The sequence below is a fragment of the Loxodonta africana genome, chromosome 15, assembly GCF_030014295.1.
Source record: "Loxodonta africana isolate mLoxAfr1 chromosome 15, mLoxAfr1.hap2, whole genome shotgun sequence".
Taxonomy (NCBI): domain Eukaryota; kingdom Metazoa; phylum Chordata; class Mammalia; order Proboscidea; family Elephantidae; genus Loxodonta; species Loxodonta africana.
In genome coordinates, this window is record NC_087356.1 from 27,081,600 (window position 1) to 27,106,653 (window position 25,054).

Here is a 25,054-nt window from a genome sequence, read left to right on the forward strand (position 1 = left end):
CAACCCTTTACCTGGCACTGATGGGGAAAAATCCCTGCCACCACTCCCAGCCCCAAAGGAATTGGTAAACCAAGGGTCACTCTAAGGACCAAGGATAGAGGAGGCAGTCAGCCAGTTGGCACCAGGCTGGTTTAGTAGATTAATATGCCAGGGCGAGAACAACTCACAGGGTAGGGATTTTAGTGTAGTCATTAGTGTCAATGAGGAAACCAGAAGGACTTGCCTCAAAGTGATAGAAAAGGCCCAAGTGAATAATATACTTACTCTCTAGATATCCTAGGGAGGAAGGTCATTGGGAAAAAGAACCATGGGAAACAAAGTTAAAATGGAAACATCAATCTCTGTCTTGGTCAGGAGAAAGTTGTACTCTGGGCTCTTAGCCTCTTGGCTAAGAACACATACACTGCATGCTGCTCTTGCCTACTCTCCATCTCCTTCTCTTTACTCCCCTAACATATTACATAGTAAGAAGTATATACCTTAGCCTCTTCTCCTGCCTGTAAGCTCCACTCTGGCCTCCTGGACTCTGTCCCTTGCCTTCCTAGGATTTGAGACCTGTTTGACTGACCATATACGTAGACTTGCTATACCGCTCGGACGCAGGATACCTTGGCTAGGTCCCGAGAACATTTTGGAGCCCTTCTTTCTGTGGATATGCCTCCCAAGCAGCTGGGAGTTACCCATTGCAAGGAAATGCTACCCTTTTACATGGATCTTGGTCTCTGGCCTGCCATCTCTCAACTAGGTTAGTAAAAGCCAGAGCCAGGGTGCAATCAACAGCAGATCCCAGCATGTGGTTGGCATATTGGTTACCTGTGAGATGCTCTAGGGCTGGCTAACCCAATCTCAGTGACAGCACCTCTGCTTCAGAGAGGCCATAGGTCTGTGGCAGGCAACCTCTGCTGGCTACTGCCTGCTGAAGGCAGAATCAGATGCCTTCTCCAACAGAGCCTTTTAGGGACAGTCAACATAATAAAGCTCAATCTGGAAGGAGTAGGAGGCATGCAGGAGAAGGTTTCAGTAATTCATGCTAGGAACCAGAGAAGTCACCTGTTCTGTGGGCTGCCTGTCCATCATCATACTCCAGTTGACTCACTCTGTTCACCAAGTTGGCTTGAGCCCCAAACTAGGGCACCTTTCTTTCTTCTCCTGTCATCTCTAAAGACATGCTGCACTCATTAGCCTCCAAGGAAATGTCAGAGTCCAATTCTGACCCATGCTTAGCCTAGTTTGTTGAGGCTCAAGAATTAAGAGGCTATTAGAGGAAGACTGGCCTACCCAGTCCAAAGAGGAAGACAGCCGATAGCACCTAAGGGCAACTTCAAGAATTGGCCACTCTGTTGTCTTTTCAAGGTCTTGGAAAAGGTAAAGTCCCAATCCCCCACTCCTATTACTCTACTTCCCAACAAAGACCACTGGACTGGATACTCACTTCTCAAGCAGGGTCAGAGCTGTCACTGGGTTTACCCGGAGGTACTTGCAGTTGGGCTGACCATAGTCAGCAAGGTAGGTTGACCAATCCCACTGGATGAAGAGATCCAAAAGCTGTAAAACATTCAAAACCCCACCCAGAGATTAATCAGATAGATGAAACAAACCAGGATCCCAGAAATCCCTAACATTCTTTATCACCAGCTAAATTTTAATAGTACAGGGTCACTATGAGTCGGAATTGACTCGACGGCAACAGGTTTGGTTTTTTGGTTTTGAATAGTACATTTAAGGAGCCTGGTGGTGCAATTCTTAATCATTTGGCTGCTAACTGGAAGGTCGGCAGTTCAAACCCACCAGCTGCTACATGGGAGGAAGATGGGGCAGTCTGCTCCCATAAAGATTTACAATCTTGGAAACCCTATGAGGCAGTTCTACTCTGTCTTATAAGGTTGCTGTGAGTTGGAATCGACTCAACAGCACACAATAGTACATTTAAAAATAAAATAAAAATGTAATAAAAGATAGAATGGCTACAGACCATAATACCTACTGCTTACTGTTGCCATTGAGTCAATTCCGACTCATAGTGACCGAATAGGACAGAGTAGAACTGTCGTGTAGGGTTTCCAAGGAGCGCCTGGTAGATGTGAACTACAGTCTTTTGGTTAGCTGCCCTAGCTCTTAACCACTATGCCACCAGGGTTTCCACAGACTATAATGCAACTAAGAAAATAAATGTATAATCATTAGAAGGAAGAGTCATCTCTACCATAACCACAATAGCGCTGCTAAGACTACATGTCAGTAGTTAGCTCTCAGAAGTAACCCTGTAAGGAAACTAACACTGGACTAAATCAAACCACAAGATATTATAATAATCATTCACTCATTCATTTATTTAATCAATACACACTGAATGCTTTCCAGGTACCAAGCACCATCCTAGGAGATCAGAGTCAACAACCAACAAATAAAGGTGCATCTAATCCAGTGGCGCATACACAACTGTATGAGCTTTGAAGTTAAAAGCTCTGAGTTCAAGTATCAGTTTTGTGACTTGTTGCACTGACTTTGTCCAAGTTCCTCAGTTAATACACATACTAATGCCTATACACAAATAGGACATACGGACAACACAGAAATATCGAACCAAGGCATAAATGGTAGTAGCATTTATATGCGGCAGTATGTATTATATCTACTTGGATACAGGCTAGGCAGAGAGAAACCAGGGCCGTGACAGGTCAGAACTAGGAAACATGCTTAGTCCATGACAGGTGATGCAGAATTTGGAATGGGGGATGTGGGTGTTAAAGAGGATTGCCGAGAACTGGATATGTATTCATAAGAAGGCAGTGAGAGCTTTCTGAGGATAAGCTGATTTCTGAAACTAGGAAGAGATTTAAAAATTTTTTTTATTTTTATTGTGCTTTAAGTGAAAGTTTATAAATCAAGTCAGTCTCTTATACAAAAATTTATATACACCTTGCTATGTACTTCTAGTTGCTCTCCCCCTAATGAGATAGCACACTTCTTCTCTCTACCCTGTATTCCCTGTGTCAATTCGGCCAGCTTCTGTCCCCTTCTGCCTTCTTATCTCCCCTCCAGACAGGAGCTGCCCACATAGCCTCATATATCTACTTGAGCCAAGAAGCTCGCTCCTCATCGGTATCATTTTCTATCCCATAGTCCAGTCCAATCCCTGTCTGAAGAGTTGGCTTTGGGAATGGTTCCTGTCTTGGGCAAACAGAATGTTTGGGGACCATGGCCTCTGGGGTCCTTCTAGTCTCAGTCAGGTCATTAAGTCTGGTCTTTCTACGAGAATTTGAGGTTTGCATCCCACTGCTCTCCTGCTCCATCAGGGATTCTCTGCTGTGTTCTGAAACTAGGGAGAGATTTTGACTTGGAGAAACTTAATAAGTTCTGTCAAAGGCTTTCATACTTAGTCACAGTTTTAGCCTCAGGCATAAAACTCAGGCATAACGAATATTGAAAAATTGTAGTTAAGTAAAGGTAAAAAAAAATTCAATGCATTTCAAATGTGGGTGTGATGAAAGAGAAGCTTTAGCACTCCTCTAAAGCTTCTAGAGGGGTCACAGTCCCAGACTCACATCACTGCATAGAGGGGCCCTCTAAGCAGCCTTTCTAATCTAACAACAGGGCATGTATAAAAGATTTTTGAGTCAGGCATTCCTTACTTCCCCCTTCCAAGAGATAACTGATGATGAGGATAAGTAGATGGCTATCTCTCTGTGCAGAAGAAAGGATGCGAGGCCCAGAGCGCCAGTCAAATCCAGTGTCAACGTCTGGGCTCTGGGTACACCTTCATCCCCCATCTGTTCTCACTGCGCTGCTGAGCAACAGGCAGTATGTAGGCCTTGCCCTGCTTGGCCAAGTATCCACTCTCCTCCATTCTCTTAGAGTAGCTGTTATGAACTTCCCCACGCAGGATGGGAATTGGTGTCCCAAACCTAAAAGTGAGAAAAGCCCCTACACCCTCAGCCAAGAAAGGAATGTTAAAGATGAGAGAAGGATGGAGGGAGAGAGACAAATAGACATATTGGTTGGTCTGGGCCAGCATGGCCCCAAAGGGACCTCTCAGGCCTCTTTTAGGTCATGTCTATTTTAGTCGGCAACTAAAAGGGCTTCTGCCACTTCCTCTGGCTGCCCCAAAGCCTCACAGAGCTCTCCTTTAGAGAGGATCTTCCTGACTTCGTACACTAACTTTGGTAGTTCTGTCTTATAGTGTCCAAAGACCATTCAAGACAATTCCTCTTTACTTGCTCTTAGGGAGAACCACAGATACTTGTGCTAAAGTTCTTCCAACACTGTGGTTTGCAAATGATTATGTCTTTTTTCCAAATCCCAGGAAAAAACCATGATAAAGCATAGCATTGTCTCAGTTTTTTTTCACAACTTCTTAAAAACCTTGGGGAGCCTTTTATTGTTTGCCCAATAGGGAATCAATAAAATAAAAGTGAATGAATAACATGAGTATAATTGGAAAAACCAGAAAACTGATTTCCTAAAACTGCTTTAGGTATTATTTTTCAGATGTGGACATAAATATGCATGTAATAAAACTACCTTGGTCTGTTAATGAATTCCTAATTTCTCTGATGGAGTTAATGGTATCAGTATTTTCTGGTTTATTGCAAAGAGCACCATGTCTTTCTCGTTTCATGCAAACCTACTGCCATCTAGTTGATTCCAACTCATAGTGACCCTATAGGACAGATTAGACTGCCCCATAGGGTTTCCAAGGCTGTAATCTTTATAGAAACAGAACTGCCACATCTTCCTCCCGTGGAGTGGTTGATAGGTTTGAACTGCCGACCTTCTGGCTAGCAGTTGAGTGCTTTATCCACTGTGCCACCACGCTCTTTTCTGGCTGATGAGACCTGAATAAATCATTAATGGAGTATGCAGATCAGTTCATGGCTTAGCTCTAAGATTTATATTTTTATCTTCCTGTCAATGTCTCTCAATACCAACGCTGAGTCCATGAGCTCTGGGATGCCAAGCTACCTATTTATCCTATTCTAGGCATGGAAGCTGATTAACATTATTGAGCTCAACCAAGATGAGCTTGTAGATCACATTTCTGGTCCATGTTGCTTTCCACAGTCTTTTAGGGTGGCTTATACCTAGGCCGTATCAGCCTAGGAAACCCTATGGGGCAGTTCTACTCTGTCCTATGGTACTGCTCTGAGTTGGAATTGACTCAATAGCACAACACAACAAACGTTTTTCTCTGAGAGAGATGGACACAGAACAGGGTCTGGTGTTACTTAACTAAGTTAGCTGCTTGGCGGCACAGTTTTACAGGATTCATACACCAGTGTTAGGATAAGAGGCCAAGAAAACTAGCAGACCTATTTATCAACACAGCACCATAATTCCAAGGCTATGACTTTTAAAGGTGAATTAGGCTCTCCCAGCCGTCATCTAGGTTCTCCATATGCAAGAACCTTGTTAGATCTCAATAAATTCTCTCCCAAATCTGCAGAACACTTAGTCACCACTAATCACATTCTTTTTTTAAATGTTTCATTTGGAAATAATTTGAAATGTATCAGAAAGTTGTAAGAATAAGACTAAAAAAAAAAAAAAAAACCACATATACCCTCTACCTAGATCCACCCATTATCAGCATTATACCCCACCTGCTCTATCATTTGCATTCTCTCTCTCTCCACACACACACATGCATGCATACACATACAACACACACAATTTCTTTTTTGAGTAATATAAAAGTGAATTGCATATAACATGGCTGTTTATTCCCAAACACTTTAATGTTCCTAGGAATTAAAGACATTTTCATATGTAACCATACTACAGTTATCAACTTCCGTAAATTTAAATTTAATATTGATACTATTTGTATTCTAATTACTTAGACTGGTCCAATAATGTCCTTCATAGCCTCCCCTCCCCTTTTTTTTTTTGGCACTCTAGTACACGATATAGTCTAGGATCAGTTATTTGTCTCTTTAACCCTTTTTAAAACAAAAACAAACAAACAAACAAAAAAACAAACCAACTCAGTGGCACCTAACAATAACAGTCTTATTTAATCTGGGATCTTTCCACCATCCTTCTTTTTCTTATAGGATGCTGACATTTTTGAAGAACATAAGCTCCCTTCCTTTTGCCCTCAGTTTGGTTTTATGTAATGTCATGTAATAATAAGATTAAAGAAATGCATTCCTGGCCAGAATACTATATAAATGTTGCTCTGTCCTCAGGGTATCACATCTGGAAGCGTGTAATGTTCATTTGCCCCACACTGATGATGTTAATTTTGAGCACCTAGGGAGGGTGTTGTCTCATTTCTCCATTGCATTGTCTAGTTATTACGTTTTCCTTGGCCACTAATAAGCAATTTGTGGAAAGACAAATTTAAGAACATGCAAATATCCTGCTTCTCATTAAAATTTCCCCTTATATTTACCATCCATTGATGATTCCTGCCTGCTCCACTTTTTACTATTGATGCAAATTGATGACATTCCAACTCCATTCTTCCACATTTATCAGTTGTCACTCAGCATTCTACTGTAAGCAAGTGTTCTCTTTTCTCCCTCATTAATTTATTTATCTATTTATTATTGATATGGACTCATGAGTTCCCATTTTTTCAACGGCTCATGTTCATTATTATTCCTAATTATTCTGGTGTTCAAGTTGTCCTGGGTTTGGTATGTACGAAGCTCCTTCAAGCTGGAGCCTGTGTCCTAGTGACATTCCCCCATTGTTTGTTTGAGCACTTCCTTACTTTCTGGCATAAGAAGATATTGCAGGCTCATCTTGCATCTATCCTTCCCCAACTCTGGAATCAGCCATTTTTCTGAGGACCCTTGGCCTCTTTTAGTGGGGAACGGTATCAGTGATTGTCTTAGCTATCTAGTGGTGCTATAACAGGAATACCAGAAGGGGATGGCTTTAATGAACAAAAATTTATTCTCCCACAGTCTAGTAGGCTAGAGGTCTAAATTCAGGGTGCCAGCTCCAGTGGAAGGCTTTCTCTCTCTATAGGCTCTGGGGCAAGGTCCTTGACATTAATCTTCCCCTGGTCAAGGAGCTTCTCAGCTATGCTATGCTCCAATTCTTCTTTCTTGGTGGTATGAGGTCCCCCTCTCTCTCTGCTTGCTTCTTTCTTTTATATCTCAAAAGAGATTGGCTCAAGACACAATCCAATCTTGTAGATTGAGTCCTGCCTCATTAATATAACTGCCACTAATCCTATCTCATCAACATCATAGAGATAAGATTTAAAACACATAGAAAAATCACATCAGATGACAAAATGATGGACAATCACACAATACTGGGAATCATGGCCCAGCCAAGTTGACAGACATTTTGGGGGGACACAATTCAATCCATGACAGTGATCAAGATCTCATTGCTAGTGTGCTCATTGCTACTGGAGTGTCTTTGTTCACAGCTACTGGGGGGAAAATTACGGGGAGCTAAGCCCTTTCAGCAGACAGAGCTAGGAAACATACGCCTATAACTATACATACATATACATAGATATATGCATACATATACATATATTCACGTGTATTTATACATGCATATACACGCACACATTTTAGAAATCATGAGTCCACACTGATATCTCCATTTCTAATCCATTCTCACAGGTTCTTTCCTGCCCTTCCCCATGTGATGGTTAAGATTGTGTGTCAACTTGACTGGGCCATGATTCTTAGTGTTTTAGCAACTGTATAATGTTGTAATCACTTCCCTGTTGAAATTTGATACATGGTCACCCCTACGGTAGAATCTGCTGAGTGGTACTGGTGGGGGTAGGGCCTGTTGTGGCTCATCGTCCCCTCAGCCTTCATCTCTCCACCTTCTACCACTTACTTCCTTCCTGCTTGTCTTGCATAGGTTGTTGGCTTGTTCTGGATCCAGCAGCTGACCTCTGGTTCTTGGGACTTGAGCTAGCAGCTTACCTGTCCATCTTGGGATTTTTTAATGTTCACGGTCTGTGAGCAAGAGTCCTGTTCCCCACCTGCTGACCTTGGGTGTGCCAGCTCCTGCTGCTACGTGAATCAGGAGAAACCTTGTTGTCTTGCCTGCCGACCTTGGGGATTTCTCAACCTTCACAGCCTGTGAGTGGGAGCCCTGCTCTCCAACCTGCTCATCTTTGGTTCACCAGCTTTTATGGCTCCATGAATTGGGAAAGGCCTCTATCCTGATCCAAGGACTTGGGACGCTCCAACACCTACAAACACGTGAGCTGTTTCCTTGATATAAACCTCTCTCTATATATATTTATATGCTTTACTGGTTTTGCTTCTCCAGAGAACCCAGCCTAAGACACCCCATTCCATATATGTATGTATTTTCTTCTATAGTGAGAAACCTGGCTCTCAACAACATCATCCCATTTACTAATTTGCTCAATTCTATAACATCTAGTTTCAGAGTTGCTTGTACATACCACTACAAAAATAACCCCAAGATTACAAAAAAAAAAGAAAGAGTTCAGGATTTGCTTGCAATTACCCCTCCATGATCGTTAAGGTTGTGTGTCAAGTTGGCCGGGCCAGGATTCTCAGTGGTTTGGCAGTTACGATGTAGTCTGGCAGTTGTATGATGATGTGGTCACTTTCATGATGAGATTTGATATAATGTGATCACCTCATGATGGGATCTGCTGTGAGTAGCCAATCGGTTGAAAGGAGTTTCCTTGGGAGTGTGGCCTATATCCAATACAAGTGGATTTTCTGGCAAGGCTCCAGGGCTTTTGCTCACTCTGGATCCTGTAGCTGGCTCCTATTCATCTGACCTCTGGTTCTTCATCAATCTTCCCAGGCTGTGATCAAGTGTCCTGCTGTCTGACCTGTCGATCATGGATTTGTCAGCTCCTATGGCTACATGAATCAGGAGATACCTCTATTCTGACTCATGGACTTGGGACGTTCCAGCCTCTACAATCATGTGAGCCATTTCTTTGATATAAATTTCTCTATATATTTATATGCATTACTGGTTTTGCTTTTCTAGAGAACCCAGCCTATGATACTCTCAGAATCCAAGACTGAGTGCATACAATCAAATACTGTGTTCATAAGTTGCTTGGAGTAGCCCTTTTTCCTCCTTCAGTGTAGTAATGCTATTCGTCTAAAGGTAACTGGGTTCATTTGTTTCCATTTGCTTTCAGTTTCTTTCTTCCATTCTTGCTAATTTTATTTTCTGAATATGCAGGATATTAATATGCATCCAAAAGTCAAAACTATACAAAAAGGTTAACTCAGAGAAGTGTCATTCCTTCCCTTATTGTATCCCTTCTGTCCTAATTCCTCCCACCCCTTACAGGTACAACTCCATTGCTTTCAGGTTTGGCCTTCCTGTGCTTCTTTTTGTAAAGATAATAAGATATATGTATGTTTTATTTCTCTTTCTTTCTCTCTCTCTCTCGCCCTTTCTCTCTTCCTCCCTCTTTCTCTTTCTTTCTCCTTTCCTTTACTTCCTTCCTTCCTTTTATCACGTGATATGTGTAGTGGTTAAGGGCTTGGCTGCTAACCAAAACGTCAGCAGTTCAAATCCACCAGTTGCTCCTTGGATACCCTATGGGGCAGTTCTATTGTACCCTATAGGATTGCTATGAGTTGGAATTGACTTGACAGCAATGGGTTTGGGTTTTTTGGGGGTTTAGCATACTATATATGCTCTTTAAGACATCTTATATCTTGAAGTTTATAAGTAGGTCCTGGATGGAAGAGAGGAAAAAGAGGAGTGCCAGAGGTAGGAGACTGAAAACTTAAGATTGCTATTCTACCTTCATGATTTTTACTATATCCTCATACTAATTGTGTTATTATTTATTTAATATTTTTCTATTGATTCATGTTTTGAATATAAGAAAAATTGAAAGAACACTTTTTACATCACTATCATAAATGGAAAATCATTATCATAAATGGAAAATCATTATCACTTGCCATATATAGAAGATAACTCAAATACTAGCACCACAATGAGATGTTTCTCTTGTCATCAGAAAGACTAAAAGAGAATGGCTTTCTCACAATGTGATTCAGTGTTGCTTATTGGTACTTTTGGGTACTATCTAAACACACCTTGAGTACCACTTGATACAGTCTTCTGTACCTCCAGAATTCTATACACTCTGTGTTTCGGGATTAGTTTGTAACTTCAGCCAACAGTTGCATGATGACTGTGCACCTGAAATATTTCATCAGAACACTGCTAAGCTTCTTGATTCTGCATGTGATGACTTTTGATAGAATTTACGGAACCACATTTTGGGCCTGTACTATGTTCTATTTATACTTTTTAAGAGTTGCATAAAAATTGTAACCTCCTGAACTTCAAGTGTAGTAACCTCTTCTAACATCTACTTTTACAGAATTTGAAACATCAGTTATAAAACATGCTTGCTTGTCTCAGATTTTCTTAATGACGATGCAAACCCACTGAATTAATCAACTGTTTTTAAAGCATCGAATATGTGTAAGAAATTGGGTTGGGCCTTTCATATTAAATGAGTGGTCTCCCCCAATATAAAAAATCCATTGCCATCGAGTCAATTCTGACTCATAGCAACCCTATAGGACCGAGCAGAACTGCTCTATAGGCTTTCCAAGGCTGTAAATCATTACAGAAGCAGACTGCCACATCTTTCTCCCATGAAGTGGCTGATGGGTTCAAACTGCTGACATTTCGGTTAGCAGCTGAGCACTATAACCGCTGCGCTCCCAGATACGAAAATAAAATAAAAAACATGAATAGTTGTAATCCAGGCCAAATAAATTAAATGCTAGTAAGTGACATACTGACCAAGCTGTATTCCTCCTTTTGAAGCATCAGTTGAACATTCCGTGAAGTTTTCCATTTATAACGAAATTTAAACAGCAAATATAAATTGTGGTGTGGAACACACATACACAGTATACCTTAAGTTTATTCTGGTTATCAGATAATGCTTTAAAGATGATGGGAATCATCTCACCAATACCAAATACCAATTATGCTTATGTTTTTGCCATGGAGTTCAACATGGAAAATGTGCCCACATTTTATTGACACCAGTAGCAGATTTTTTAAAATTTTTATTTTGAAATAATTTTAGACTTACATAAAAGTTGCAAAAATAATTTACACAGTTCATGAGTTCCCTTCATCCAGCTTCTCTAATGTTAACACCTTACCTTATCACACTACAATTATCAGAACTAGGAAATTAACTTTGGCGCAGTACTATTAACTAAACTACAGATTTTATTCCAATTTCGCCAGATTTTCCACTAATTTCTTTTTTTCTGTTCCAGGATCCAATTCAGTATCTCACACTGCATTTCAACATCATGTCTCCTTAGTCTCATCCAATCTGTTACAGTTCCTCAGTCTTATCTTCCAAGACCTTGATACGTTTGAAAAGTTTATTTTTGGTCATTTATTTTGTAGAACATCCCTCGTTTTGGGTTTGTACAGTGTTTTCTTATGATTAGGCTGAGGCAGTGGGTTCTTAGCCAGCGGAGATTTTGCCTCCCAGGGGACGTCTGGCAATGTCTGGAGACATTTTGTTGTCACAAAGGCATGGTGGTGGTGCTATTGACACCTAGTGGGTAGAGGGCCAGGAGTCCTATCAAACATTTTACAGTGCACAGGGCACCCTACCCCTCAACCGCAACTTCCCCTCCCCACCCCACAAACAACAAAGAATTATCCAACCCAAAATGTCAATGGCAAAGTTCAGAAACCCCTGAATGGATGTTATATATTTTTGGCAAAAATACAACAGAAGTGATGTTGTACCCTTCTTAGTGCACCATATCAGGGGGTACATGTGTCCACATATCTTATTACTGGTAATATTAACCTTGATCACTTGATTAAAGTGGTGTCTGATGGGTTTCTCCACTGTTAAGTGACTATTTTCCCCTTGTAATTAATATATTTCTTGGGGGGCTATATACTTTGAGACTATGTAAATACCAGTTTCTCCACAAAGTTTTGGCCACTAATCTTCACATCTATTGGTTGATATTGCCTGTGACAATTTTAATGGTGGTATTTGACTAACGGTAATTTTCTATTTTCCTCAGTCCTTCTGTAGTTAAAATTTTTCTGTGAGGAAGTGCTGTCCCTTTCCCCCCATTTATTTATTTATTCAATTATTTATATTAGTGTGACTTCATGGGAATTTATTCTATTTTATGGGCTATAATCCAATACTATCATTATTTATTTTACTGTTTAAATTGTCCCAGTGTTGGCCATTGGGAGTTCCACCAGATTGGCTCTCCTGTGTACTTTCCACATGCTCCCATCTTTTTTTTTGAGACTTTCTTACTTTCTGGCACTGCAAGATGCTCCAAGTTCATCTTGTACTTTTCCTGCTCCAGCCCTGGAATCGACCACTTCTCCAGGGAGCCCTGATTCTTTTTATTGGAAAATGTCATTTAGGAACCAAGATCTGATTGTTTAGTATGCTCGTTGCTACTGGGGTTTCATTGCTCTTAGGCCCTTTCAGCAGATATAGCTAGGAAATCTGTGTATGTATATTATATATTAATCCATGCATACAAACACACCTATATTTATTTCTTTCTCTATTTGCATATATATATTAAAATCATGAATTCACATTGATGTCTCCAATTCCAATCCAATACCACAGGGTTCACTGTAGCTTTCTTTCTTTCCTTATTTATCTTTCCTTTCTCTGACAGTGAGAAATCTGGCTCTCATTATCAACAATATATTTTACTTATTTGTTCAATTCTAGTATAAAGAAGTTTCAGAATTGCTAACCCATTTTCCTGTGACAAATTTACTAACTAGAATACAGATTTGTATACAGTTCATTTTCTCTTTAGCCATACAGTTTCCAGTCAAAATACTGTTTTTGTGAAAGTTACTTTGGTTAGTTCTTTACTTCCTCACTCCGGTGTGATTATGTTATTCTTTCGTAATTCAGTTAGGTTCAATTTTTCTTTCCTATTGTGGTAAAGAATACATATATATAACAAAACCAGTTAGGGTCATTTTTCACTGTTTGTGTTCCATTTTGGATTCCCCCTACATTCTGGCTGATGTTAAGTATTTATTCATTTTGGGGTAGTGAAACAATACTATGGTTCTGAGAGTCAGAGCTACACAAAATGGTATACTCAGAGAAGTATCACTCCCTTTGCATCTTTACTAACCTCTTCCCCTTCCTCCCCCACCCGCCCCTTTTTTCTACCTCTTTCCTACCCATCCCTGGTAGATAACCAATCTAGTTTCTAGTTCATCCTTCTTTTACACAAATGAGTCAGTACATGTATATTTTCTTGTGTCTTCTTCCTTCTCATCTGAAAGGCAGCAAACTATATATACTCTTTCACACTTTGCTTTTTTCACTTAACAATATACCCTGGGGAGGCCTGGTGGCACAGTGGTTAACCATTCCTCTGTATCCTGGAAGTCACTACCTATAACTATGTCCCTCATTAATGATCACATTCTTGATTTTGAGGTATTTCATTTTAAAACTGGTGGAACAGGAGAGTGCTAGATATTTACAGAGTAGGACTTACTGATAAATATTAGGGCTAATTAGATTAAAAGCAAAATCAATCAATCATTAACAATGCTTTGATCTCAAACACAGAGCTTTATTTATTTATTTAACAGTATCAGAACAGGAAAATTAAACTTTTTTTCTTCTTTAGCAGTTGATGTGATACTTTCTAAGGTACTAGATCAGTTTAAAACGTAAATTATGTGATTGCTGTCTATTATACACAAATGTATGTAAACAGGAGAGGAGATGATAAGGGAAGACATTTTGTATCAGGTTACACTAAGCAGGATACTATGTATGATGGAATACTTTTTTTGGTTTCCTGCATAAGCTTTTATCTCTACGACTTTTAACTAGGGCTTTGGCAGTTCTTAAGCTGCTTCTGCTATATTTCTCGGTTTCCTCAGAACATCCCTATTGCTTAATAGGACTTGAATTATAATTCTGATTTCACAGGGGTGGGGTGGGAATCAAGACCCAGAAAAGATAAGCAACTTGCTGAAAATCAAAAGGTAGACAAGTAGTAGAAATGACTTGGTGGCTCACACTCCCCAAGACTCTACAGCTGTTGATCCTAAGGAAATTCTCATTGATTCTGTCTCAGTGTTAGTTACTTGCCTAAGGCTAGGCCAAACTTCTCAAGAGACTTTCTTTTTGTGATGGTAGCTAAGGAAGACTAGAAAAATCTAAATGAGTGAAAGTGAAAACTAGTTAAAGATCACATAGTGAGTTAATTGGATAGAGAAGAAATAGCGTTATAACAGCAGAAAGAATACAAAGTTTCAGGAAAGATGGTCAGAATGAGATACTATTAAGATAAAGCAGAACTCTACAGATCCTTGCACCAATATACCATATACATTTCTCCAGCAGAAAATGAAGTAATTTGGATAGATGAGTTGTTCATGGGTAAAGGAGTTAAAAGGAAATCTTCAAGTAAGAATTACAGGCTACTACTCAAGCAAATGATCTTAAGAGTCCCTTTGTATTCTCTCAGGCAGAAGGGATTACCTGAAGAAGTCAAAAAGTGAAAATGAAGAGCCTGGTGAAGCATGCCCTTTGCTTGTTCCTACTACTGGAATAGCTTGTGTTACCAATTCATATCATGCCTACTCACAGGGGAAGGGAATTGACAGATGAGTGGAAACCCAGACCTTGATATGTGGTTCCAAGGTCTCAAAGGATGATACCTAAGACTAGTGACTAGTGAGTGAGAACTCAACAGATGATTGGTTCCAAGGTGACATCTGGGCTGGCTCCTAAGTAGGTAGTATGGGAAATTCATGCGAGAGAAAGCCTTTTCTTCTTGGAATGCCTTCAAAGATTTCCCCGGGGAGCAAAGGACCATAGGAGCAAAGTAGATACACAGACAGATACAGACATACCGACAACAGCCATACGCCCTTCTCCTTTGGGGTGATTTTTGTTTTTACACCTTTTCTCTTGTAGAGGCACACTGAGTCCTATAGAGAATTGTGCTCCTAAAACAGGTGTGTCCTTGAAGTCATTTGATGTAGGAAAACCTGAATTTGCACTTTATATACATTTCTGAAGAATTCTTCATGTCAAACAGGATAGACTACAGATGATTTCAAATAGCATGCTTCTCTGGAACACGTAACATACAATCTAACTGACAAAAATTCTAAATATGTGACCTCTCTGGAACATGGCCACCGCATAAAGTGGAGTCCATTTACGTAAGAGAACAGTAACACACAGAACACTAAGCCAGGAGAAATCTCTTCTGTCCACACCCTGCCTTTGACAAGATGAAACCAATCACATCATTATAAAGCATTTTTCATAATCGCTGATCCACAGGTATCTTTTTTGGGAGGCAGTATAGCATGGGAAAAAGAGCCCTAGGCCAGATGTGCCCTGATTGACAGTGTGACCCCAGGTGAGCCACCAAAACTGTTTTTCTGGTTCAGACACGGAGTCATAACAGTTCCTATCAGTAGTTGAGGGCAGACCAAGAGAAAAGTCCACTAAAAACACAGAAGTGACTGATGATCCATTTGAGTTTATTGTCCAAGATCTGTCCCCCCATTGACTTGTTCCCTGGTGCTGGGCCTCTCTGATTCAAAGAAGAGCATCTGCCTGCCTCCCAAGTAGTCTCCAGAGTACTGCCTCACGCAGAGATCTGGGCACATGCAGCATCAAGTGAAAAGCAGGACTTCCTTTAACGAACATAAACTGAGTACCAGCAGTGCATCAGGCACTCTTCTAAGTACTGGGCATGAAAAGATGAATAAGATAGTGTCTCTAGTCTTGAGGAACTTAGTCTAGTAAATAAACAGATATAGAATGATATGAGTACTGTAAGTTGTATAAAAGTTCAAAGGAAGGGGGTCTAAACCAGAGCCAGGTATGTGGGGATTAAGGGGGCAGGGTGTCAGTCAAGGTTTTGACATAGTTGGGTCTCTCAGGAGTGCCTTGGGAATAACCAGGATGAACGAGGTAAGTGATAAAAGGCCTTGTATGTTAAACTAAGGAGAATGAATTTTAGTCTGGAGGTTTCTTTGTTTTCATCAAGGCTGCTTTCTTCTACATCAGGGGATGAAAACTACCACTTTGTATTTTGTAAATAAAGTTTTATTGGAACACAGCCATGCTTATGGGTTTGCATATTGTCTGTGGCTGCTTTTGTGCTATAACAGCAGAGTTAAATAGTTGCGACAGAGACCACATGGCCCGGAAAGCCTAAAATACTACCTGCTTCTTTACAGAACAAGTTTACTTCTAGGTCTAGGGCGGTGTGCTGTGAAATATAAGATTTCTAATATCTATTAAGAGAAAGAAAAGAGAATGGCTTCTGGGAGACCCTTCTAACTGTAACGAGGTGGCAAAAACATTATTTTAATAGCTGGCACCAAAATTCTTTTAGGGGAGAGAAACACATTTGGGAAAATATCTTGTGTGGTGACACCCCAAGGTGCCAAGACATCTAGTAGAGAAGAGGGAAGGAATTTGTTACTCTGGTTCATTTTTTGTTGTTGTTGTTGTTGTTACTCTGGTTCTTGAGTGACAGAGAGCTTACCAGAAGAGGAGTCTTCACTAACACGTGTAAGAGGGGCTAAGAAAGAAATCTCTAATGGTATTGTGGCCTCAAAAAACTTTGGAGACCTGGATCATGTAATGAGTGACTTTTTCAAGGCTGTCACCTTTGTAGTATGTGATATAAATCTCCCCTACAAACCCACCCACTCGATGCCAATCTCCAGACAAATCTACTCTGCTCCCAGGGTGATGTAAGCAGTTAAGGGCTAGACTACTAGTCAAAAGGTTGGTGATTTGAACCTACCCAGAGATGCCTGGGAAGACAGGCCTGGCGATCTGCTTCCAAGAGGTCACAGCCTTGAAAATCCTATGGAGCAGTTCTACTTTGCACACTTGACTCATAACATAACCACAACAGACTGTTCCCAATTGCTTGGGTGAATGGATTTTTTTCTTTTTTTGGTGGAACTCAAAAAACAGGTTTTGTTTCACTTACACCATAGAAATGGGAGCCCAGGAAGCAGAGGAGGCTGTAAGACTAATTGTTGCTAGTGCCTTAGAGCCCGTTCTGACTCATAGCAACCCTATGTAAAACAGAACGAAATACTGCCTGGTCCTGCATCGTCTTCCAAATCATTGCTATGTTTGAGGCTGCTGTTGCAGCTACTGTGTCAATCAATCTCATTTAGGGACTTCTTTTTTTTTGCTGATGCTCTGCTTTACCAAGCATGATGTCCTCCTTTAAGGACTGGTCCCTTCTGATAGTTACGTCCAAAGTACATGAGATGAAGCCTCACCATCTTCGCTTCTAATGAGCATTCTGGCTGTACTTCTTCCAAGACATATTTGTTCATTCTTCTGGCAGTCCACGGTATATTCAATATTCTTTGCCGACACCATAATTTAAAGGCACCAATTCTTCAGTCTTCCTTATGCATTAGCCTGCTTTTGAATGCATATGAGGCAACTGAAAACATCATGGCTTGGATCAGTTGCACCTTAGTCCTCGAAGTGACATCTTTGCTTTTCAACACTTTAAAGAGGTCTTTTGCAGCAGATTTGCCCAACATAATATGTTGTTTGATTTTTTGACTGCTGCTTCCATGGGCATTGATTGTGGATGTGAGTAAAATGAAATCCTTGACTTCAGTCTTTTCTCTGTTTATCATGATATTGCTTATCAGTCCAGTTGAGAGGGTTTTTGTTTTCTTTATGTTGAGATGTAATCCATATTAAAGGCTGTAGACTTTGATCTTCATCAATAAGTGCTTCAAGTCCTCTTCACTTTCAGCAAACAAGGTTGTGTCATCTGCATATCACAGGTTGTTTGTGAGTCAGTCCTCCAATCCTGATTCCGTGTTCTTCTTCATATAGTCCACCTTCTTGGATTATTTGCTCAGCATAAGATCGAATAAATAGGGTAAAAGAATACAACCCTGACACACACCTTTCCTGATTTTAAATCATGCAGTATCCCCTTGTTCTGTTTGAATGACTGTCTCTTGATCTACATACAGGTTCCTCATGAGCACAATTAAGGTCTCTGGAATTCCCATTCTTCACAATGGTATCCATAATTTGTTATAATCCACACAGTTGGATGCCTTTGCATAGTCAATAAACACAGGTAAAATTTTTTCCTGGTATTCTCTGCTTTCAGCCAAGATTCATCTGACATCAGCAATGATATCCATCATTCCACATCCTCTTCTGAACTCAGTTTGAATTTCTGGCAGTTCTCTGTCAATGTATTACTGCAATCATTTTTTAACTGTTCAGCAAAATTTTACTCACGTGTGATATTACTGATATTGTTCAATAATTTCCACATTCTGTTGGATCACCTTTCTTTGTAAAGAGCACAAATATGGATCTCTTCTAGTCAGTTGGTCAGGTAGCTGTATTCTAAATTTCTTGGCGTAGGTGAGTGAGTGCTTCTACTGTTGCATCCGTTTGTTGAAACATCTCAATTGGTGTTTCGTCATTTCCTGGAGCCTTGTTTTTCGCCAATGCTTTGAGTGTCACTTAGACTTCTTCCTTCAATACCATCATATGCTACCTCCTGAAATGGTTGATCACTGACCAGTTCTTTTTGGTACAGTGACTCTGTTTTCCTTCCACTTTCTTTTGATGCTTCCTGTGTTGTTCAATATTTTGCCCATAGAATTCTTCAATATTGCAGCTTGAGGCTTGAATTTTTTCTTCAGTTTTTTCAGCTTGAGAAATGCCAAGCATGTTCCTCCCTTTGGTTTTCTAAGTCCAGGTTTTCACACATTTCATTATAATACTTTGCTTTGTCTTCTCGAGCTGCCCTTTGAAATCTCTTCAGCTCTTTCACTTAATCATTTATTCCTTTTGCTTTAGCTACTCTGTGTTCAAAAGCCAGTTTCAGAGCCTCTTCTGACATCCACTTTGGTCTTTTCTTTCTTTCCTGTCTTTTTAATGACCTTTTGCTTTTTTATGTAAGATGCCCTTGATGTCATCCCACAATTTGTCTGATCTTCAGTCATTAGTGTTCAATGCATCAAATCTATATTGAGATGGTCTCTAAATTCAGGTGGAATATACTCAAGGATGTATTTTGGGTCTCGTGGATTTGTTTTAGTTTTCTTCATCTGTCTTAGTCATCTAGTGCTGCTGTAACAGAAATACCACAAGTGGATGGCTTTAACTAAGAGAAGTTTATTCTCTTGCAGTCCAGTAGGCTAGAAGTCTGAATTCAGGACACTGACTCCAAGGGAAGGCTTTCTCACTTGCTCAGCTCTGGAGGAAGTTCCTTCTCATCAATCTTCCCCTGGTCTGGGGGCTTGTCTGCACCGGAACCCTGTATCCAAAGGACACGCTCTGCTCCCCGGACTACTTTACTGGTGGTATGAGGCCTCCATGTCTCTCTGCTCACTTCTCTCTTTTATAGCTCAAAACAGATTGGTTTAAGACACTATCTGATCTTGTTGAGCTTATCAATATAACTGCTACTAATTCAACTCATTATATCACCGTGACAGGATTTGTAACACACAGGCAAATCACATCAGATAACGAAATGGTAGACAATCATACAATACTGGAAATCATGACCTAGCCAAATTGACAGATATTTCTGGGGTACACAATTCAATCCATGACATCAGCTTCAACTTGAACCTGCATATGAGCAATGATGGTCTGTTCCACAGTCGGCCCCTGGCCTTGCTCTGACTTTGACTGAGGACACTGAGCTTCTCTATCGTCTCTTTCCACAGATGTAGTAGATGTGATTCCTGTGTATTTCATCTGGTGAGGCCCACATGTATAGTTGCCTTTTATGCTGTTGAAAAAAGGAGCTTCCAATGAATAGGCCAATTACAAAATCCTATCATGCAATCTCTGGCATTGTTTCTATCACATAAGCCATACAGAAAGGATGCCAGAGTTGTGAGACTAGAGGTATCTAAAAGTCCACAGAAATCTGGAGGAGGCCTTTGGATATTCCACAGGCTCTGGAATTGGGGTGGAAAGTGGTTCTGAGTTTCTCTGGATCCCTCTGAGTAAGGGGATCCTAGCTTATCCTAAGCTTTGCAATGATAGCCATCACTAGGCCAGTTCCTGGGCCTCCCAGAAAAGCCTGATCTCCTTCTCTTTTTTCCCTGGCTGAGTAAGAGCAAGGAGAGGGGCAGGGTAAGTGGAAAGTAGTGGCTATGCAACTCCCTGATATCCCGCCAGCCCAAGTACCAGGTGGACGGAGACCTCATTAAGCTCTTTCTCAGAGGCCAACTGCACATCAGCAGCTTCCTCTGAAAGGGAACGTCACCCTGAGAAATATTTATTTGCCTCATAATGTGGGTTTATAGGTTTACTGTCTAAACTTTTCACCTCTGAGACTATCTTGGTAAAAAGAAAGGGAAAGACAAGGAGCCTTAAGGCTCTCCCATTGTCACCAGCTGGTGCCTGGGGGAAGACTCTCTAATAAAATATGCTAATACCAAGCATTCCTTTAAGTCAGAGACTGTCCTGTAAGGTCATGTCTTACTGATGACAGCATCTATGCTGCTGTAGGGGAGCGGAAGAAAAACTTATTATCACAGTGGGTGATAATAATCATATTGTACATACAAGTTCAAGGGAAGGATGGGCTGACTGGGTTGTCCCTTGTTGGGCTGGGGAAGGCAGGCAGGTGCGGGCTTTTGGATGGAAGTGCTGTCACAGATGTGGTGGGAAAAAGGTAGGAGTCACGTGCCAGTGTTCATTTTCTTTCTGCATACTGTGATTTGTTAAAAGTTCCTGAGTTAGTGGATAAGGAACTATATTAATGAGTTGTTAACTAAACTGTCATCCCTCTCTGGCCAAAATAAATAATTGGTTTAAAAACACCCCTGCAAAGAAACCATGGATTGAAGATAATGTTAACAATGTAAGTGTAAGCAAACATTAAGAGAAAGGCAGAGCCCACAAGTCTCCTAATCATAGCACAAGCTCTTTATCATTCACTTTATAAAGTAAAAACAATGACAAGTTAATCAGATTTGACAATAAGTCAGCCTCCCAAATTTGAAATTATCAAGAAAGTCCACTATTGTGAATAATGAACCTTACTTAATCTAATTATCTTTTGTGCCTTGAAATATTAGGTAATAATATTAGTACACACATACACACACACACAAGCAGATTTTTCAAAGGTAATGATAATGTCTGCAATGGGTACAGGAGAGTCTGTGTGGTAGTATCCTTTTGTAGCTATTCAGTATCTAATTATAATTTATTTAAAAATTCTTATATAAGCAAATGTATTAGGGGTGGATCCTCAAAAAAAAATTTTTTTTTTACACAACAGTAGTTGTCAATCAGAAAGTCTGGAGACACTGGCTAGATACCTACAGGAAAAACTATAAAGAATTCATAATGAAAAGTGGTTTTGGCTCTCTTTTACAAATGAGTAATTAAGAAACAGAGTTGCAGAAAATTACTTCTTGCCTTATATGAGTCATTATTATAAATTCCAGCCCTGGTACTATATGATAGACATAAGAAAAAATATCTAACATTAAAGGATGGTAAGACAGGGAATGTCCTCATACCCTGGGCAAGTTTAGAATAAGCCAGAATCTCAGTAGCCTGGGGAATATGATTGGGTCTGGCTGAAAGGCTCAGCGCTATATAAGTAACTTCTTAAGGCCCTGGGCCCAATCATATTTGCACCTAAAACCTATTTTGTTCACTTGGGTTTAAGAGTCTGGAGATGTAAATTTCCAACTCAGAATTCCATACTAAAGTCTGTCAAAATATGGAAATAATCAATAGAGCAATTCAACAGGTATTAGATTATAAGTGGTTCAAAATCACCAAGGGATTCTTTTTTTTTTTTTTTTTTCCTCCAGATTTTCCAAATTTCAAGAGTTCTGCATCCTAAAGGTTGCATTAAATAAATGTTAGTTCTTAGAAAGGACATAGTTTTAGTCTCAAGGGGCTAGGTGGTATATTTGCTATTTCCCTTTTCATTAAATTTCTTTTCTTCCTTTCAATTCTATTTTATGTATTATTTTAATGAGTCACCGCAGGTCCATTTTGGAAATAGGTGGTATACAAATTTGATAAAAAGTACTAACAAGCATGGCACCTGCTCTTGAGAGCCAAATGAGAGGCCCAAGCAGTGAGTACTATAGGAGTTCAGGGCAAGGAAAGACCAGGCAGACCAAAAGTTTTCAAGTTCCACTCTGCCAAAAAGAAGGGCACAATTTAGATAAATAGAGTAGAAAATGGAAGGAACTGCAATCAAAGAGACTACTGTAAGCCAAGGTGCAGAAACAGAAGTAGCTGACATGTATTTAAGAGAAGAAGAAAACTGACTTTGTTGAACATTTACTGTACTATGTGACAGATACTAGGCTAGACATCTCAGTTACCTCATTTCATTTAATCTCTAGAAAAATCAACAGCCTAAGAGGTAGGTATTTCCATTTTACAGGTGAAGAAAAGAAAGCTCCTTAAAGGTTAAAGGAATGGGTACAAAGGAACATGTCCAGTAAGTGATGGAGGCAGAACGTGGACCCAGGATAGTCTGACTCTTGAGCCTTGGCTTTTCCCTGTTTCCTTCTGGGCCTCTCTCAAGGGCCAATTGTATACTACCTCAGTGCAAGCCCAGGTGGCATATAAAGGACCAGTAATAGAAACACTGAAGAGGTAGTAGTAGGTAGGGTTAGGCTTTGGACAGCACTGACTGGCAGACTAGGGATTTTTTCTTTACTTTATATGCCATGGGAGTAGTAACATTTCAGTAGTAGTTCATTTAGTAAGATAAACTTGGCAGGAGCATACAAGGTGGATTTGAGGAGAAAATTTTCAGACAGAAGATTTGAGGTAATGAGGATCTGGACTAGAATGGCTGCAACAGGAGGAGAGAGAAAGGGACAGCCACTTTCTCAGGTCCAACTGAAGGATGTGAAGGCTGACTGCATGTTGGAGAGGGACAGAGAAGACTAAATGATAATCATGAGGTAAGGCTTTCAAAATCTGTTGACTTCAGGGATCGGGCAAGCTATACAATGAATAAATCAGGTAGATGAAATACAATAGGGAATGGCATGGGCCATGGAACACTGGAGAGTACATAACCCTCCTAAAGACATTCAAATTCTGATGTTTTAAAAACACTGCCAATCACTCCTTGGACCATCAGTTTGCAACTTTTGTGTAAAGTTTTGAAGCCAGACAGCACACAGGCAGACCAAGGAGCAGACTGTTGAGTAGTGCCAGATGACACACCTCTCATGTTCTCACAGCCTATTTCCTTCTTCCTTTATGAGGATATATCAAGTTAATTAGCGTCATTAATGATCCTCCCTTCTATCCATCAGGTGAGCTGACATGCCTGTCCCAGAAAAAGGGAATAAGGCCAATATGAAAACAAAATTATTTCAAGTCCCAGTCAATGTTTTCAAGACTGCTAGAAACACCATGCCTTGTGATGGGCTAAACCAATGGCCTTCAGGAGGACAGACAGCTCCCAAATGAACGGCTGCCTCCGAGGAAAACAAACACCATATCCAGGGCCTGCCCTCTCACAGAGTAGGGCTGCTTCCTCTACTGTTCTGTTCCCTACTGTTGTCGTTGTTGTCGAGTGCCGTTGAGTCAGTTTTGACTCAAAGCGACCATTATGTACAACAGAACAAAACATCGCCTGGTCTTGCACCATCCTCACAATCATTGCTGTGTTTGAGCCCATTGTTGCAGCCACTGTGTCAGTCCATCTCAGTGAGGATCTTCCTCTTTTTCGCTGACCCTCTGCTTTACTAAGCATGATGTCCTTCTCCAGGGACTGGTCCCTCCTGATAATGTGTCCAAAGTACACGAGATGAAGCCTCGTCATCCTCGCTTCTAAGCAGCTTTCTGGCTGTACTTTTTCCAAGACAGATCTGTTTGTTCTTCTGGAAGTCCATATAGTCAATATCCTTCACCAACACCACAATTAAAAGGCATCAATTCTTCTTTGGTCTTCTTTATTCATTTTCCAGCTTTCACATGCATATGAGGCAACTGGAAATACCATGGTTTGGGTCAGGCTCACTTTAGTCCTCAAAGTGACATCTTTGCTTTTTAACACATAAAAGAAGTCTTTTGGGGCAGATTTGCCTAATGCAATACATAGTTTGATTTCTTGACTTCTGCTTCCACAGGCGTTGATCATGGATTCAAGTAAAATGAAATCCTTGACAACTTCAATTTTTTCTCCGTTTTTCATAATGCTGCTTATTGATCATCATGATTAAGTTGTGAGGATTTTTGTTTGCTTTATTTTGAGGTGTAATCCACACTGAAGGCTGCAGTCTTTGATCTTAATCAGTAAGTACTTCAAGTCCTCTTCACTTTCAGCAAGCAAGGTTGTGTCATCTCCATGGTGTAGGTTGTTAATGAGTCTTCCTCCAATACTGATGCCATGTTCTTCTTCATACAGTCCAGCTTCTCAGACCATTTGCTCAACATACATAATGAATAAGTACTAGCTGGGTCTATTTTGAAAAGGATTATTCAGGTCAAGCCAAATCATTAGAGGAGAAAGAAGGTTATAAATATTTATTGAGAACCTCAATAAATGATGGCTTGGTGGTATATATTTTAAACAGATGTTGTTGCTGTTAGTTGTTGTCTAGTCAATTACAACTCATGGAGATCCCATATATGCAGAGTAGAACTGTGCTCCACAGGGTTTTCAAGACTGTGACCTTTTGAAAGACGATTGCCATGCCTGTCTTCCAAGGCACCTCTGGGTGGGTTTAAACCATCAATCTTTCGGCTAGTAGTCAAGTGCTTATACATTTATACCACCCAGTGACTCCTTTTAAATAGATAATGTATTTAATTCTCTTTAACAATTCTGTGAGATCAATATGTCTCTGAGTTCTTATATCTGCCTTTTGCTTAAGCTATGCCTAGTACTTACACAACAGGAAACAACACTAAAATCAGATGATTACAAATCTGGGCTGTCTAAGCCAGGAAAGTCCAAACTGGGGAGCATATTTAAAACCAGGTATGAGACAACTATGAGAATGTGACAAGGGTAGATAAACAGTTGCCTGATTT

General features: G+C 40.3%; 1 protein-coding gene across 15 annotated transcripts in view; it reads right to left on the reverse strand.

Annotated features, from left to right (window-relative positions):
- EXOC6B (exocyst complex component 6B) overlaps positions 1-25,054 on the reverse strand; it is a 712,770-nt gene that overhangs the window by 6,577 nt on the left and 681,139 nt on the right. For 12 of the 15 annotated variants that reach the window (XM_010593648.3, XM_023552767.2, XM_023552763.2 and 9 more), the window contains one exon: positions 1,433-1,545. In XM_010593648.3, the coding sequence (XP_010591950.1) occupies positions 1,433-1,545 (113 nt within the window). Of the gene's footprint in view, positions 1-1,432; positions 1,546-2,656; positions 4,836-13,186; positions 15,781-15,805; positions 19,803-25,054 lie in introns of those variants that run through there. The other 3 variants (XM_023552764.2, XM_064268715.1, XM_064268718.1) reach the window with 3 other exon arrangements.